At 39.7% G+C, this 16325-nt stretch overlaps 1 protein-coding gene across 1 annotated transcript in view; it reads right to left on the bottom strand.

Moving 5' to 3' along the window:
- Positions 1-1953: 1953 nt before the first annotated feature.
- GPR158 (G protein-coupled receptor 158) overlaps positions 1954-16325 on the bottom strand; it is a 179766-nt gene continuing 165394 nt past the window's right edge. Inside the window, exons 8-11 of the mRNA XM_031614314.2 lie at positions 14636-14774; positions 10769-10874; positions 8303-8449; positions 1954-7529 (exon numbers count right to left, since the gene is read on the bottom strand). Of these exons, the coding sequence (XP_031470174.1) occupies positions 6087-7529; positions 8303-8449; positions 10769-10874; positions 14636-14774 (1835 nt within the window). The 3' untranslated portion in view covers positions 1954-6086. The remainder of the gene's footprint in view (positions 7530-8302; positions 8450-10768; positions 10875-14635; positions 14775-16325) is intronic.

Here is a 16325-nt window from a genome sequence, read left to right as displayed (position 1 = left end):
GAGCGTTTCCAACACACTCCCACCTTGCCCTACTGTGAAGAGCCCATCTCAGCCTTCTTGATACCCTCCTTAGGGCACTGGCAGGGTGCTGGGGGAACCCTCAGCCAAACAATCCCATCTAGTCCGGGAAGGGTGGGGACAGCCTTAGTTACCTAGAGTCAAATCCATCTTACAACAAAAGCACAGAAGTCATAGAAAGCAGAGCTATAAATGACATTTTTCATCAAATTTCAACCAGAATACATGCAAGTACCTGGACTTTCACATTCTTTCCCACATTGTGCACGTGTGTGTGCATCCTCTGTACTGGTTTCATGGGGCCATCTGTCACTAATTCATTTCTGAAGAGTTTCTGAGCCACAGCACTTCGGACATTCTTCACAGAATTTCAGAATGGTTGAAATCTGAAGTCTAGACTGAACCCCGTGTTCCAGTTTGCGCCCACTGCCTCTCGTCCTGGCACTGGGCACCACTGTGCTCTTTGCACATCCCTTGCAAATCCCTGTGATTTACACACATTGGTGAGATCCCCTTCAAGCCACCTTCTGTCCATGCTGAACAGTCCCAACACTCTCATCTTGTCCTCACAGGAGATCAGCTTGAAGGCCCCACACTGCACTCTCTCCACTAAGTTCATTTCCTTCTTGTACTCACCTTTAGAAGCCGAGAATTGTGAGAAATGGAGCTCAGAAGGCTTCTGTTGGTTATGGCATGCTGTGTCTGCGAGACCCCTTGCTTTGGGATGAGCACCATGAAGTGGTTCAGACAAAAATTTCCAGGCTTTATTTTCCTGATAGATGGAATTCTTACTTGTAAAGGACTTGTGCAGAGCTCGTTTACTGAACACACGTAATTCTTTCCTCTCCTCTCCCACTCATGGCCCCAACACTCCTGGATTTCATGACTCAGGACAGTTACAGAAACAGCAATGGTTCAATCCTAGGAAGCAATGAGAAAGTGCCAGAAACTACAAGAACTCTTACATGAATAATGGGGCATTAATTAAAAATGGTCTGATAACTAAAAATAAATTAAGCCTAACTATCTATATTTACACAAAAATAAGAACATATGAAGGCTGTTCTAAAATAAAGGCTCACTTAGCCTCATATCCAGTAGTAGATGATCCTGGAAAGAAACCGGGGTGACTATACAATCTTCAGCAGCCTGCACATTAAGAGTTTTTACCCTGTTTTCAAGCATCTTGATGGATTTCTCTTCCAGGGCCTGCCTAGTGCTTTCTGAACTCATGGTATCCACAGCAACTTGTTAAAATGAGCTTCACAATTACAGCATGTGTGGAAAAAGACTTCATTTGTTTTAAACTGCTGCATGAAGGTCATCATGGGTGTTCTGTAATTCCTGGATGATGAAAACCAGCAAATATTGGTTTCCTAATCACCTTCAGACCATTTGTAATTGTATGTAGGTCTCATCACTATCTCAGTCATCTCCCTTCCACATTAAACAAGCTGCAGTTGGTCTGTTCTGCAGTCACTGTTCACACAGCAGCCGTTCTCTGTCTCTGAACATCTTTACCTTTCTATATGGTTTACATACATATATACACATTAGATGAGGAATCCACCCATGCACACATACTGTACAGGTGGCCTACAGACTTGTACAATGACAAGTCATGAAATACCATCTATTTCCTAATCTTTTGTGCTCTAGCTGCCATTACTTTCAAGAGAATGTAGCGTAGATCCTACAATTCTGGTCTCTAAATTGCAGTGACTGAGAAAAGAGAGCTGTTGGCCATGCAATTTCCTTAACCAGAAATCCCGAACACAGTACATGGTCTAAAGGTTGATGTCAAGGAAATGTGTGGAAACTCCTGAAAATGCTAACACTGTGATCAGACCATACATGCTGTAAAACTCACTTTCAGTTTACGATGCTTTATTAGTTTAGTTTGGATCAGTAATGACTTCACAAAATTCACAACCCAAAAGGCTGTAGACAGATTTCATATAAATGTGCTTTATTGCAGAGAAGTTACATTATTTACATGCTGCAACACATTACAACATAAATCTATTAAGTATTTCATGGTGGATGCTGTTGGTAGCCAGATAACATTCTTATAAGAATCACGTTATAAAGTGAAGAGACTTACAGCTTTATGTACTCTACAACTCGGAGTAGCTAAAATGTTAAAAGTCAAAAGGCAGTGTTTTCTCAGGCCTGCCTGTTGTTATATGCATGCAAAAGCCTAAGGAGAGCAAATGTAAAAGTATTGTCTGGTTTCAGGCCTATGATGCCACCAAAGCTGATGATAGGTGTGTACTGATTTTTATTTTGAAGCGTATAATCTTGCATAAATTATACAAGTCTAATAAGGTTGGTATAAATTTATTTATAAACCATGGCTTAGAAATAAAGAAGAAATGCAGCTTGCACATGCATTTAAAAGGACAACCTAGCAAATGTTTGTGACCTTAGTGTTTATTATCTTTTCTCTTAACAGATCTGCTAGAAAACATCTTAATTCTAGAGTCACACTTCTCTTGGCTGAGTAATGACAATGAAACTCCAGAAAAAGACAACTAAGCAATCTAGCCAATATATGCTGGTGGAGAAAAATCTATGAAATACAGAACATTATTTATGTCTAACTTAGTATGTCTTCATTAAGCAATGTTTCTAGCAGCATCATAGTGAAATATAGTAGTTGAGTGAAGTTTGGCCCCTCTTTCTTAAGTGCAAAGAAATCTAAAGTACCAATTGAATCTGTAGCCCAGATATCAGTTGCTAAAGCTTTGTTGCTTTCTGAAGGAAAGTTCTCCAATTGTATCAGTCAGGATGTATGACTACAACAAGCCTAAAGAACCGTAACAGCCATTTTTTAAGAAGTGAAGGAAGGGGTCAGGATGAAAGAAAACCAAACCAGAATACACAAGCCAGTGCTTTTCCTGGTCAACCAGCCTTTGTTCTGCTGCGGCCAGTGCAGCTGGGCTGAGTTAACCCAACTAAGGAGTGCACTTTGCCTCTGTACTTCCAGTGAGGTTGTCCTCAAAAAGAAGGAAAAACCAACTGAACAAGGAATCGTAGATAGAGTGGTGGCTCAGACACAGCCATACATGAAGGGCTCAGTGCTGTAAGGGACAGCAGTGTCACACGGCTGGGGCAGGTGCTCTAAGGATGCTGCACCATGCTCCAAGCAGCAGCTTCCTTGGGGTGAAGGAGGGAGGACAGGACAAGTGCAGGCATCAGAACTGGCACCTGCTCCTTGTGAATGTCTGTCTCAAAGAGGCAGTAAGGATGTACAAAAGTCTCCTTTCGTGACCCTCTTACAGATGCCCACTTCTAATCTCAATGCCTGGATCCAACAAAGCACTGCCTTCTGTTTGGAAGGACAACTTGCCATAAACCGTCCTCCTTCCCTGCTCACACCAACCACCTCCTGGACGTTCTACACGATCTTCTTCCTCTCACGAGTATGGTCACCATGCTCAGCAAATTTGAAGATGTGCATCTATCTGGGGAGCGTCAGTGTGCACCTGCAGGACTCCCTGAAAGCATTCCCAGGATGGATTTCTTCCCACGCAGGGAAGTGTACAGGGAACTGATCCAGCTGATTAAATCCCACTGAAGTTGTTCTGTGAATGCCTGGGATGAGGAAGTTGGGCATGTAGGTTCTGAACTCAATACTTTTACAAAATAAGTAGTAAGCTGGATTTGGGCTGCACATGGACCACCACTGGCACTGTGTGGGCAAAACATGTGCATGGATGGCCAAATCAGGGTCCTGGCAAGAAGACGTGTGTTGAAGGCAGAGACCAGATCTAGGCCATAACTGCACCCTAGAAAAGAGAGTTGGGAGAGGCAGGACTGCCCAGGAGGCACGTCCCGATGGTGGAACAAAGCACCATCCCACCTTGCCAGGCTGGTTGGGGCAATTTGGCCACCATAACCTGGAGCTCACAAGCTCTGAATCTTGACAGAATTTATGAGTGAGGCCATTGTGTTCAGACAGCACCGAGACCTGAGCTGACTTGTTTCCAGCTGGCTCAGCATCTGCATGTTCCAGGTTTGGGCTTAGCAGAGGCAGTAGGAAGATCTGTCCTATCTGTTAGTGTAGACATGCCCATATTCTTCTGTCTTTTTCAAAGGACAAAAAATGTCCTCTTCATGCCCAGCTCATCTGAGTCCCTCCAACCATCACATTTTATCTTAAGCCACTTTTTCTATGATGCCACAAAAATCAGTTTATACTACATACGTGTATGTGCATGTGTGTATTAGATATGACAAGTTAAATATATATTAAACATATATAAATATCTATTTTATATATATTATATATATATATTAAACAACACATTCTATTCAATCATCCTCATTTCATCTTCGAGTGAAACCCATCACTTCTCTCAGATTGCACAAGTTCTTTAGGACTGAGCTGTCTTTATTTTGAAGTACTCTTTGTACAGCCAATTCCATTGCATAGTACTTCACTGGTACTAAATTTAGATGGGTGAGGGCGGAACCTAATTTTTATTGTTAGTGGTACACAGATTCTCTATGATACCTCTTAGGCCCTGATGGTATACCATGAGTGTTTTTGCACCAAGACTCATAGTTGTAAATGGGCCACCTTTGAATTAAGTCAAATGCAAGATGATGGTTTTAGCCATTACTGAAAATTTGTGCTATCTTAAATAGTACCTGTTTCCATAAATGTATGTGTAAATTAAAAAAAAAAGCATTTGGAGAGTGGGAGAGAGATGCCCATCATTTTCATTCCTACTGTCTCTTGCCACTGCCAATACAGGGAAGAGTAACATTTCGGACTTCTCTCCTCACCTGTGTATCTCCAAAGGCCAGTTTCTGGAGGTTTGCCAACAGAGATAGACAGTAAACTGTTGTTAACTAGCTGATAAATTTCCCAGAGTTGTCCAGTTTTAGTAAATCAGTTCATCATTTCTGGGGTATATTCGTTGTCATTCTTGCCTGTCTCATGTAGTAGGATATGCTCAGTATGAAATACTGAACAAGATCACCCTCACGGATGTTTCGAGTTGGTATTCTGGTTTGTTAGACTATATTTTCCAATTTGTAACAAACAACAGATAAGTTGTCCTAAGACTTACCAGAATATGCAGCTAAGACGACTGGATTTCCACTATTAGCAAAGTCTATGCGCATTAACAGGGAAGTGCATAACAAATAACTTGCTGTGTATAAAACCCCTGAATAATACAGTATCAAACTATAAATTTAAATAACAGAGAGTAAAACAAAAAGTTCACTATATAAATCACAGGAAAGAAAAAAAATTCCCAAACCCCAAAGGAATTTCCCAATGAGAGTTACTGGCTTCCACAGCCAGTGAACAATTACGGTAATTCTACATATAAACAAAAAGTCTATAGCAGGTATTTTAAGTTGCAATAAGAAAAAAGTATCCGCAGATTGCATAAATGTGTTGTTGTGTCACATAATATCAAAGGTATTTGCAAAAATTATACAATCTGGAATGCTTTAATATGAGACACAACAATGTACTTAAACACACAGTAATAAGAAAATGAGAGCAACCATTATATAAAATGTGTTTTTGGGATGCATTGAGTTAGCAGTGCTATTGAGATTAAATACGCAAAGTGAAAAGTCGTCATTTTAAGAGCTGCTCACTGATACTCCTTTCTGCCATCAGGACATTTTCTACGCCCTACTTCTGTTGGATCCTTAAAGTCCCAAGGGCAAGTTAAAGCCAGTTGTGACATTCAGAAATAATTCTGTTAAGATTTACAGTGTGCGTTTGTTACCAACTTTTGGTGTTTTGTTTATTTTTCTTTTAAAGGAGAAGTGATTTCAGAAAGGCAAGTTTCTTTCAATGACACAGTAAAATCCTTGGAGCAGGGACCACATTCTGGGCACTGCTAATCACATTGTTGGCACTCAATAAATAAATAATAACAATAATAATAATTTGTTTTGCTTAATTCCTACTTGTTGTGCTGATTCCATTAAGTGATGCTCCTTAGGAATTTTCAGATCCTTTTGGCCTAAGTCTCTTTTGTTTTTCCTGTTGTCTTTCTTCTCGGTGTTGCTACTTTCCTCAGTCCAAAAGCCTCTTATTTTCGAGGTGTTGCTGTTTTATTTGCACTTATAGCAGAGGTGTTTGATAAAGCTACACTTCTTTCTGCATTTGGTAAATCTGGTGTGTCAAACTCCCAAGGACAGACTTCAGCTCGAGATGCTAAAGGTTGCTGTGAGTAACCACTTGGCTTACGGGAGTCAGAAAGCACATTTCCCTCAGATGAGGCAATTTTTTTTTGTTCCACCAATTTATTGACATTTTCTGCTGCTTTCTGGGGCAGCTCCTCATGCTCCCCCCCACAAACATTTGGTGCATATCTGTTAACGTTCTCGCGCTTCAGCCCAGGGGAGCCCTGAGATTTGGAATTCAACTGTTTTTTATCATTTTCAAAAATGTGCTGCTCTTGCACCTCCCGAGTGCCCGTCTCCAACTTCTGTGGGCTCTGTTGATTCGACTGTTGAGAGCCCTCAGGCGTCTTCTGCTTATGATGAGATTTACCCTTTGGCTGGGAAGGGTGATTTTTCTCTGCTTCTGAGGAAGCAATAGACACATGTTTTTGAATCTTAGAGTCAGAAGGCACAGGACCAGGAGTTTGGTCATATATCTCCCAAGGACAAACTTCTCCTATGTCGAAAGTGTCCTTGTGCAGAGTCTTACCTGGGCCTGTGTCTGGATTTGCAGGTGTCTGACTAACCCTTTGCTGCTTCATAATGCCAGACTTATGGGTTTTCTTTGTCTCCTCAGACTGAGTAGAGTTCTTCCGGTGAGAATCCTTGTGCTCCCCTTTGTCGGTGGCTGAGTGTTTTTTGCTGCCTTCCTTCCCTTTCTGCTGAGATTTCTGAGATTTAGCGCTTTCTTCTAGACTTTGTGTTTTACCCGTAAGTCCCAGAGTCTTTTCCTTGGCACTTGCAATAACACTGAGGGATTTCTGTAACACAGATGTTCTTGGATGCAGAGGCTTCTTATCTGCACTTAAGTTATGTGCACTTAGTGATTTGCACACCAAAGGGACCGATTCAGTGGACACTGCTTCAACTTTTTCAGCTTTTTTGGCTAAATTGTTACCAGTTAAGGAATCCAGAATTGAATTCTCAGCAGCTGTAACTTCTGTGCTTTCTGCAGTTATGCTATTAGACTCTCCTGTTTGATCCCGGACATGATCGTAAGTGCTGTGGGACTTCTTTAACGAGAAGACTCTGTTTTTCAAATTCTCTTCTTTTGGCTTTGCAGAACTTGTGGAATCTTGTGGGGTTTTTTTCAGTGTAGCTGTGTTTTTCACAGCATTGTGCTCCATCAGGTCCTTCTCGTCCCTGGAGCACTGCCTAGTGACTGTCTCTGGGATTTCTGTAATACGCCTCATTATCGAGCGCCCCAAACCCTTTTTAGAGCACCTTTTTTTCTGGAGATGCGGGTTATTAGCAATCATCTTTTTCCTTTTATAGATTTCAAGCTGGGCATACAGTTTCTTCAACTCATCCTGTAAAGCAAAGTAAATAGCAAAAATAGTATGAACAGAACAAAGCCAAACAAGCACCCCTAAAAATGACATTAATCTTATCCCACTTTCTTTACTAATTGTTGAATATGCCATTGCTCCATTTTTTCCCACCTTAAGACTAAGTTCCGCCCTAGCGCACAACCCAGTTACCCTGCATGGCTGCACATCAGACAGCACGCACAACCACATTCATACAATACTGTGGTGTAAGTTCTCCTACTGACTCTTGCTGCTATTCTGTGTTCTGGAACTGTAAGTCAGACAAGTTCCAGGCAGAAATGTCCTTTTATCACGTAAGACAGCAATAGCACAGCTTTCTACTTCCCATGTTTATCAAAATGATATATTATACAGCTATGTACAAATGACTAATCACAGTGACAACAAATGCTGTTTGTGCTTCCAGACAATTCAAAGAATCTACGTAAACTGATTAATGGCTTTTGCTGTGGAAGTTTCTTCCCCCTCAGCCTCCAGTATGACTTTTACTACAACTACTTTTTCCTTACACTGGTCAATTCTTTCCAAGATATTTCACATGACCAGAAACCACAGTCACTGAGAGACTTAAGTGACCTGTTTCATTTGGTATCTGCAAAAAAAAAAAAAAATCAAACTGATTCAGAATTTACCAATGTGAAAGAAACGCTTCTGAAAGTAGAACCATAGAAAGTAGAATTATAGAATCACAAGGTTGGAAAGGACCTGCAAGATCATCTAGTCCAAAATAAACGATATTTAGTTATATATACCCGAATATCTTCAGGATCCAAACTATGCTCGCTCCATGCTGAATTGATACTGCTGTTCAGATAGGATCCAGATCGACCCATATCAAGTTCATCTTCATAAGCTTCTGTAGCTATATCATCTCTTGGGTTATTGCTTGAATGTGAAAACTGCAGTAAGCATTCAGAACAAAGATGTTGCCATTAGCGCACAATAAAAGTTTACAACAGTTTTCATTTTACAGTTGATCACAATGGATTTAGTACGATTTTCTAAACTCAATACCTATAGACATCACTGCTGTTACTACTGTCCTGGAGAAAATCAGTACTGTATGGAAGAACTCATGTTAATGGTGGATTAGCCACTAAGGGTTCTGAAATCTGCATTAGAAAAATCCTTCGTACTTGTTCTGCCACTTATTTGTGCCTTTTTACATTGTATTCACTTTAAGCTTGTATGACAAATTTATGGGAATACATTTTCAGTATTTCCAACTAGGCTGCAAAAACCATACAACTACATTCCATATTTCATGCAGTTGAATAATCCTGCAGAAAGTGATTCTCCCATTTTGGATCCCAATCCTGAATATGAATAGACAGAGTGGCAAAAAAAAAAAAAAAAAAGTTATTAAGCACTGGAAAAAGAGGTTGTGTGAGCTATTTTTTTATTCATATGGATTCATTCATCTATGATTCTATTGCCCATGTAGTCATGTGGCCTCAGGACTTTATGAATTGAACATAACCTTGTGAATCTTCTCTTCATTCCCTGAATTCTTTGGGGTACTGGAAGGAAAGTCTCTGTTACACAAATAATGAACTAAAAATGGAAACCCTGATCCTTAGTTATGAGTCAGTTTCAGAAAGGTTAACAAATTTTCTAGGCTAGTTGGGAAGGCATCTCTGAAGACATGTAATTAAGTTAATGGATAAAAAATAGAAAATAAAACTATTACTAAAGACTGGTAGAGTCATTGAAAAAAACAGGGCTTTGCAGTGTTAAGGCTGCATCAGTGCATCCTCTGGTTATACATGTTTAATATATCTATTTTTGAGAGTTTGTCAGCAAATCAGGAAAAGATAGAAATGTTAACTTGAACTTCCTAGCATTATTCCTTTTATGCAACTTTCACCTTTACCGTTACCTTTGATTCTTGACTTTTTAATTAATGTTACAAGTCATTTCAAGAGCCATTATAAAGCCACTTGTTTTGCTGGAGTACTGCACAAGAAGAAAGCTACACTCAAATCCTACAGACAGGTGCAAGAGGCAGGTGGAGCTGACAGGCATTTTATCGTTCCATTCTGAAAGCTGCGCAGCGGTGCCCAAAGCTCATCCTGTTCTCTTCCCTGTATCCTGTCATCTGCATCTTCTTTTGTCTTGCACACATTCATCTTCTCACCCTGCTGCAGCAGGTGCACCCTACTGTAGCACAGACAGGTTCTTCGTGGTATGCAGGACTGGTACGTCCCCATGCTGCAGCCCATGGGGAGGAGCCTGCAGTGGGGCAGGAGGGCTGGGGGAGCTGCTAAATGTGGGGACCTGTGTGGAGCAGTGCCTGAAGGGTGGGCTCCATGGTACAGAGCTGTGCTGGAGCAGTGCCTGGAGAGCTGAAGCCATTGGGGAGCCCATGTGGGACCAGTTCAGGAAGGATGGCATCCTGTGAGAGGGACCCCAGGTGGGGCAGGGGCAGAGTGACCATGGAAGAGTGGCAAGACCAAGTGTTATAGACTGATCACAGCCCCCTTTCCCTCATCCTCTGTGCCGCTCCTGGGGAGGAAACAGAGGATGGATGGAGGGAAGGTGTATTCAGTTTATTTTCAGTTTCTTATTGCTCTGCTCTAGTAATAAGTTAATCTTTCTATGCTGAGTCTGTTTTACCATGATGACAATTGGTGAATGATCTCCCTGTCCTTATCTCAACCCTTGAGCATTTTTTCATCCTATTTTCTCTCCTTTTTCCTTTGAGGAGGAGAAGTGACAGAGCTGTATGATGGAGCTCAGATACCCATCAGGATGAAATCACCACACAGTGCTGGGTTTAGGTCCCAGTCACTCCATCTCATAGCCTGTCTAAGCTCCACATACCACTTTTATTTAATGGTCCATGCTAGTCTTTCTAGGCCCTCACCCAAACTCTTTGATCTCAAGTAACACTGCCAGTGGCCCAGTCAAGCAAATACTTGAAGTAGGGATCGCTAGGCAAGATCTTTCCTTCTTGCATGAATCAAATCCATTTACTTGCTTAGTTTAAATTGAAAATAAAAGTCCTTTTAATCTATGGAATTTTGAAAATCAGAAGAAAGAATCTTTCAAAATGTGTAAGAGTTTATAAAAGAAAAAAAAAATCAGATACATTTTTAGGCATTAGACAAATTTTACACCTTCCTTTTCTACCAGTTGCTTGCTAATTTTATACAGAATTGCTTCAGCAAGACAAACTTATCTTCCTGGTCTTGATAAAAATAAAAAGAATAGAATACCTTAGGGATCAGTAGTAGCCCAACAGTGACTGTCACAGTCAAGTGCGTGTGTGCAAAGAACAGCATCAGCATCCAGTCAGACTGAAGTCTTGAAGCAAGAATGAATCTGAAAAAAGAATTGCATTGCAATTCACTGTCTTTTCTCCAGTGCATTCTATTTAACATTTTAAATGTTCCTTAGGTTTCTTTTCACTGAAAGGCCAAGCACAACTGGTTTTGTTTTGCAGTGATTTCATACAGACTAAACATTATATTCACATGCTTTACCTATATACCACAGATTCAAAACAATTCAGGAAAAAAAACACAAAAACAACAACACAAGCCAAAACAAAGTATGAAAATAACAGCAGGTCTTAAAGGACGTTGCTTATTCCAGTGTTCTTATTCTATGTAGCTGGAGCTTTTTTCAGACAGTGTAAATAGTCTTTGGCATGAACTGAATTATGGCAGTTTGCATTAAGGATGTGAACTGCTGATTTTAGGTAAAGTAAGAACATGTACTATGATACTTTGCAGTGCACTTTATAAATAGAGGATGTCCAGAGATTGCAGCTACAGAGTGAGGCTGATAAGCCAACAAAGAGAGAACAGAACTGACCTGCATGTCAGTGGGTACAAAGAAATGGTGTTGATTTCAAGACCACTTATGGTCCAAGAGCCCTGCAAACACTAGGAAATGGGTGGCTGAACTTCACTAACGAAGCAGTTCCTTGCTGAGCTTTCTAAAAGATTGGTAGAGCAAGCACTGCAGTTAGAGCAGCTTGGCTTTTCTGCTTTAGTGGACTCCCAAAGATATAAATGGTAAGCAATGCAATGGATGAATGGACGTATCACCGGCTTGTAATCTGCAGGTTTATGTAAATCATTCACATCAAAATGAGATTTGCAGCTTACCCAAGATCACAGATGCACATTTTGCAGAAGCTTTTGTTAACAGAAATAGTCTGGCATGAAACATTGGCTTATATGCCACAATAATATATTAATGATTACTTCCTTATTACTTTGCAAATATAGCGTTCCATTAATACAATAAAATGTTTTAAGTTCTTCTTTCTGACAATACAGCTGTTGCTACTAAGATGTGCAGGCAGATGACAAGACTCAGGCCAAAGGTTCAGCTATCTGAACGCAAGAACTATCAGAGATGACAGGAGAGACTGCTGGGTATAACAAACAGCAGAGCAAAAAGCTACAGATAGTGCCATGATGGATGGCAGGGCATCATCTGAAAGACAGTCAAACTTCACAGGTAATTAAGGGAGTGCTGTAGGCCCTTTAGTGAGCAGAACTTGCAAGGCCAACAGTCCTGATGTAACTGTACTGACAATAGTCTATAAGCTTTGCATACCTTGGTTATAATATCAGAAATACCAGATTTGAATACAAATGTAGCAAAACTGGGACTAACAGTAATGAGAAAGTAACAGAAGAGTGGGTTGTTTATGAGGGAGAAGACAAGGACAGAAAAGTGCTAAGGTAGATGGGTTAAGAACTATCACAGAAAATCAGAAAGAAGAGGCAATAAGATGTGCTAGTGGCATGTGAGCAAGTTGTTACTAACAGAGCTCTGTGCCTGAACATTGTATAGACAGAGTTTCTATTGAAACGAAATTTTTCCATCAAAATTTTTCTCAATAATACAAGAGAAAGTGCAGAAAAGTAATATTATGCTGATCAGAAAGTAATCAAGAACCTTCTGTTTCTGGAATGGGAATCACACTTTTAAAGAACAAACATAAACAATTCAAGGTTTTACTTGGTGCTCACATTAATCTTCTGTGAGCTTCAGGAGTTTTCAAACTGGATGGCTGCAATATAATAGTAGGTGTACTTCAAGACTCCAGTGCTATCAACTTCATGACAATTCAGATATATCATATAAATCATATAAATCATCAAACATAAAAACATCTTACACCGCAGGTCCTTCAGTTACACGTAGAACTTGGCAGAGAAAACAGAAGCAAGAAAAGGTGAATGTAAAGAAAAGTGAATTTGAGACTGGGTTAAGACTTGTGCGTATGGATACACACATCATCTCAGGAGGGACTCTATTTCCAGTGCATTTTGTTCGTTCCTGTCTACAAAAAATGCATGATGTTTCTTCAGCAAATCAGCATGTGGCAGAAAAGAAAGCAATACTAAATGTGCATTCTTTTTAAAAAAAGAAGGAAGAACAAAATCAGCAGACCCTAGGCTGAAAGAACAGATAATGGGAAAGATCAAGTCCTTCCATGCCTTCTTTGCCTAACTGCACTACACTTATTCTAAAAGAAGGCGTAGACAGAAGAAATCTCTTCAAAATTCTTTGCTTGGTTAAGATCAAACAACGTAGGAACATTTCAGAAAAATGGAAAAAGTCTGTAAGTTTGCTACTGAAAACAAGTAAACCACTGGCTGGATTAGAAATGCCAAAAGGACCAGGTCTATGTGAGAGGAGTGTCTCCTTTTTCTCATATTCCTAGTTTCAAGGAAAATCCTCAGGTTTGGATGATTACTTCCATCCCATTATTAAAAGAAACTTGCAGCCCACAAAATACTTTTCCTAATGCACTGAGCTGTATGTTCTACCATGAACCAAAGTATGGTTTAAGAATATTAATTACTGGGGCAAAATTTTGACTGAAAGGCTACCATACGAGTTGTAGGTGATTCAAAAGTACCATATTAGTAGGAAGCGATTCAAAAGTACTGAAACTGAGTTTTACATCTACCCTATCAAGAATGAAAAGAAAAACATTTCAACCAAATACAAATTTTTAAAACAATTTTTCATATGTTTCTGTTAGGGAGTAAACAAGGAGATTTTGAATATGCATGGATGGCAAGATATGGGGTTAGGAGAAGATTAAGGAAAGAAAAAGTTGCAAGCCTGAGAAGTGTAGTGAACTTTACAACCATGGCAGGGAAAGAGAGAACCCAGCAGGATAAGAGTTGAAATATTTCTTTTCTTTCTTTTGCTGGTCTTTACTCAGAGAAAAATGCTGCAGCATGGAAGAAAACATAAAAGAAGGCACAGAGAAATGTGAGCTCCAAGACAGACCTAGAAACGGAAAGGAGCATTTGAAGATTGTCAGTGGAATGGTGTAAAAAAAAAAATAAATCAGAGTAGATAAGGTCTGTCAGGAGGCAAAGGAAGGTGCAAGAATGTAACAAGTCATAAGAATCTCCTGGTGCATGAGGTGAAATTCATGTTGTCTTGCTATTCCAAACTCCTTATTAGGAGGTGCTCTGAGGGAAAGGCAGATAAGATAATTTTCATGCAGCTCTGGCAAAGATCCTTATTTGCTTGTTGCTATTCTGATAATTCACAAATATGAAACATTGAGCTCATTATAAGCTTTCAAAGAAATACATGCCTTATATTACTGTTACAGCATAACACTTCTTAAGTCAGCATATAAAGCACTATGCCTCATGCACAAACCAGTGCAATTATCTCAACATACAGCTGCACTTTGCCAATCTGTTACACACCAGGACATATTCATACAAACCAACATTCTTACCTGCTGCTTTTCTAGGGATGCAAACCAGTGAGTGGTGTGTAAGTGATACAAGACTGACAATATTTCTCCTACCTCTAGTTTATCACGTGTACTGAACTTTGAACAAAGAACGCATTAGCTAGCAATATGGAAAAAAAACCAAACACCCTGAATATATATTATTAACAAGTTGATCATATACATTCTTGAATTCTATGGGAACAGTTTCAAGTTTAGTAATTAATATATTAATATATATTAATAAATATTTGAGACTTTTCCTTATGCATCCTACTCCATTTATCCATTTTATGTTGCACCATATGAAACCTGAAAGATAAATAGCTAATTACTAGATCTACACATCACTTGCCTAATTGTATGGAATATAGCAGAGATAATGAGCTCATTGTGAACTGCAACAGCCATATAACGCGGCTCATGAAATGCTGATGGGACTGTCCGCACTGCATAGCAGAGATAAACACCCCACAAGAGGAATAAAAATTCAGCTGTGAGAAGAACAAAAAGAAATAATTTGCAATTAGTTTTATAGATGAAAAAGGAAGGAAATTTGAAGTACTACAGTATCTTCTGCACGTGTGAGTATCCATACAAAGACAGTATACACGTATAAATGTATATTGCTACACACATTGGCGTTCAAACTCTTTCAGATACTGTTACTGTACATCTGGGTTTAATTTTAAGCACCATTTTTTTCTCTATATCAGGAATCTTTGCACTTGCAGTGTTTTAGCTTTTCAATATAGAAACTATTAAGGCAATATCAAATAATTTCTTCCCTGAGACAATGTCTAATAATTGCTTGCTCATTTTTCAAATTGGTACTACAGAAGCTTGACATTACTTAAAATAACAAATATGATTACTTGTAGCTTTGGTTTTTGTTAGAGAGGCAGCTACTGGTGCTGCTAAAGACTTAAAGTTTTTAAGTCAACATTTTCATTTCAAAGGTTTGTAACTCAGATAAAACAATTTATTTCGGGTTTAAAAATTTCCACTGTTCATGACAGTTAATTTTGCTGGTGCCCATAATATTATGAGTCACTTCTGAGGGCCTAACATAATTATAACAAATGACGTGTCTCTCTCTCTGTTAGAAGAAAAATGAATAAAGGAAGAAAGGGTCAGCATCAGCTTAGACTATGCTGTTAGAGATAAGTCATCTGCATCCACCAGTCCTCTGGCAGCAGGTTCCTGTAGACGCTCTGCTGTGGTATCATTTTCCTTTTGATACAACTGAAATCATGTCACAGCCACCTTGAAAAACCTCCCCTTGAAGGACAAAAACACAGGTCTGCCATGTAGCAGGAATACAGCTGGCACCTTTGTGCCTTGCCTTGCACTCTGGGCTGACGTGGCTGTAAGTGGTTGAGCCTGAGCAGTAAGGTGCGCTTCTGTAAGAGAACCCTGCAATACCTGGGCCAGCATCAGAAATTGAGTGTAATCCCACTGTTACTCACACACTGTTTTTGGCTTGTTGAACTTTTGTAACTAATCCACTGACCGTTGTATTTTGTGGAAGGGTTAGGACTAAACTCATCTATGCTCAGCCAGAGGTCTTCTTGCTGCCTACGAGCAGCCAGCCAGCTCTGCACTGCAAGGCATCACATCCTAATATGGCAAGATGCCATGCTTCTCCTTAGAATTGAAAGCACTCTGATGACTACCCTGAATAGCAAGGTCTCAGACGACTGGTAAGTGAGTTGAACCCTACCTCAGCCCCTCATCTCTGAACTGAATCCAGACAGCTGCCTGCACTAAAGGAAAATTCCACGTTCAGTTTTTTGTTGATTTCTGAAGTTCTGTACTTTGTCACTGTGCCTTAAATTACAACTGACTATATATGTAGAAATAAATTAAATTAAAAATATGGCAAGATGCAATGTAATGGGAAATCAGTCATTTATCATACTTCTTTTTGTAAATACATGTTATTGTACTGTACCTAGAACAGGTGACTGGTGACTGCCCTGTATGGGAGCTATCAGCCAATCGTTATTGGTTTTGGTTTCAAAACTTCTAATATCTTCTATACA

This window comes from Phasianus colchicus, chromosome 6 (genome assembly GCF_987193195.1).
Source record: "Phasianus colchicus chromosome 6, bPhaCol1.hap1.1, whole genome shotgun sequence".
Taxonomy (NCBI): domain Eukaryota; kingdom Metazoa; phylum Chordata; class Aves; order Galliformes; family Phasianidae; genus Phasianus; species Phasianus colchicus.
The sequence above is the reverse complement of the archived record's forward strand: the minus strand, read 5'-3'. Positions and strand labels throughout refer to the sequence as shown.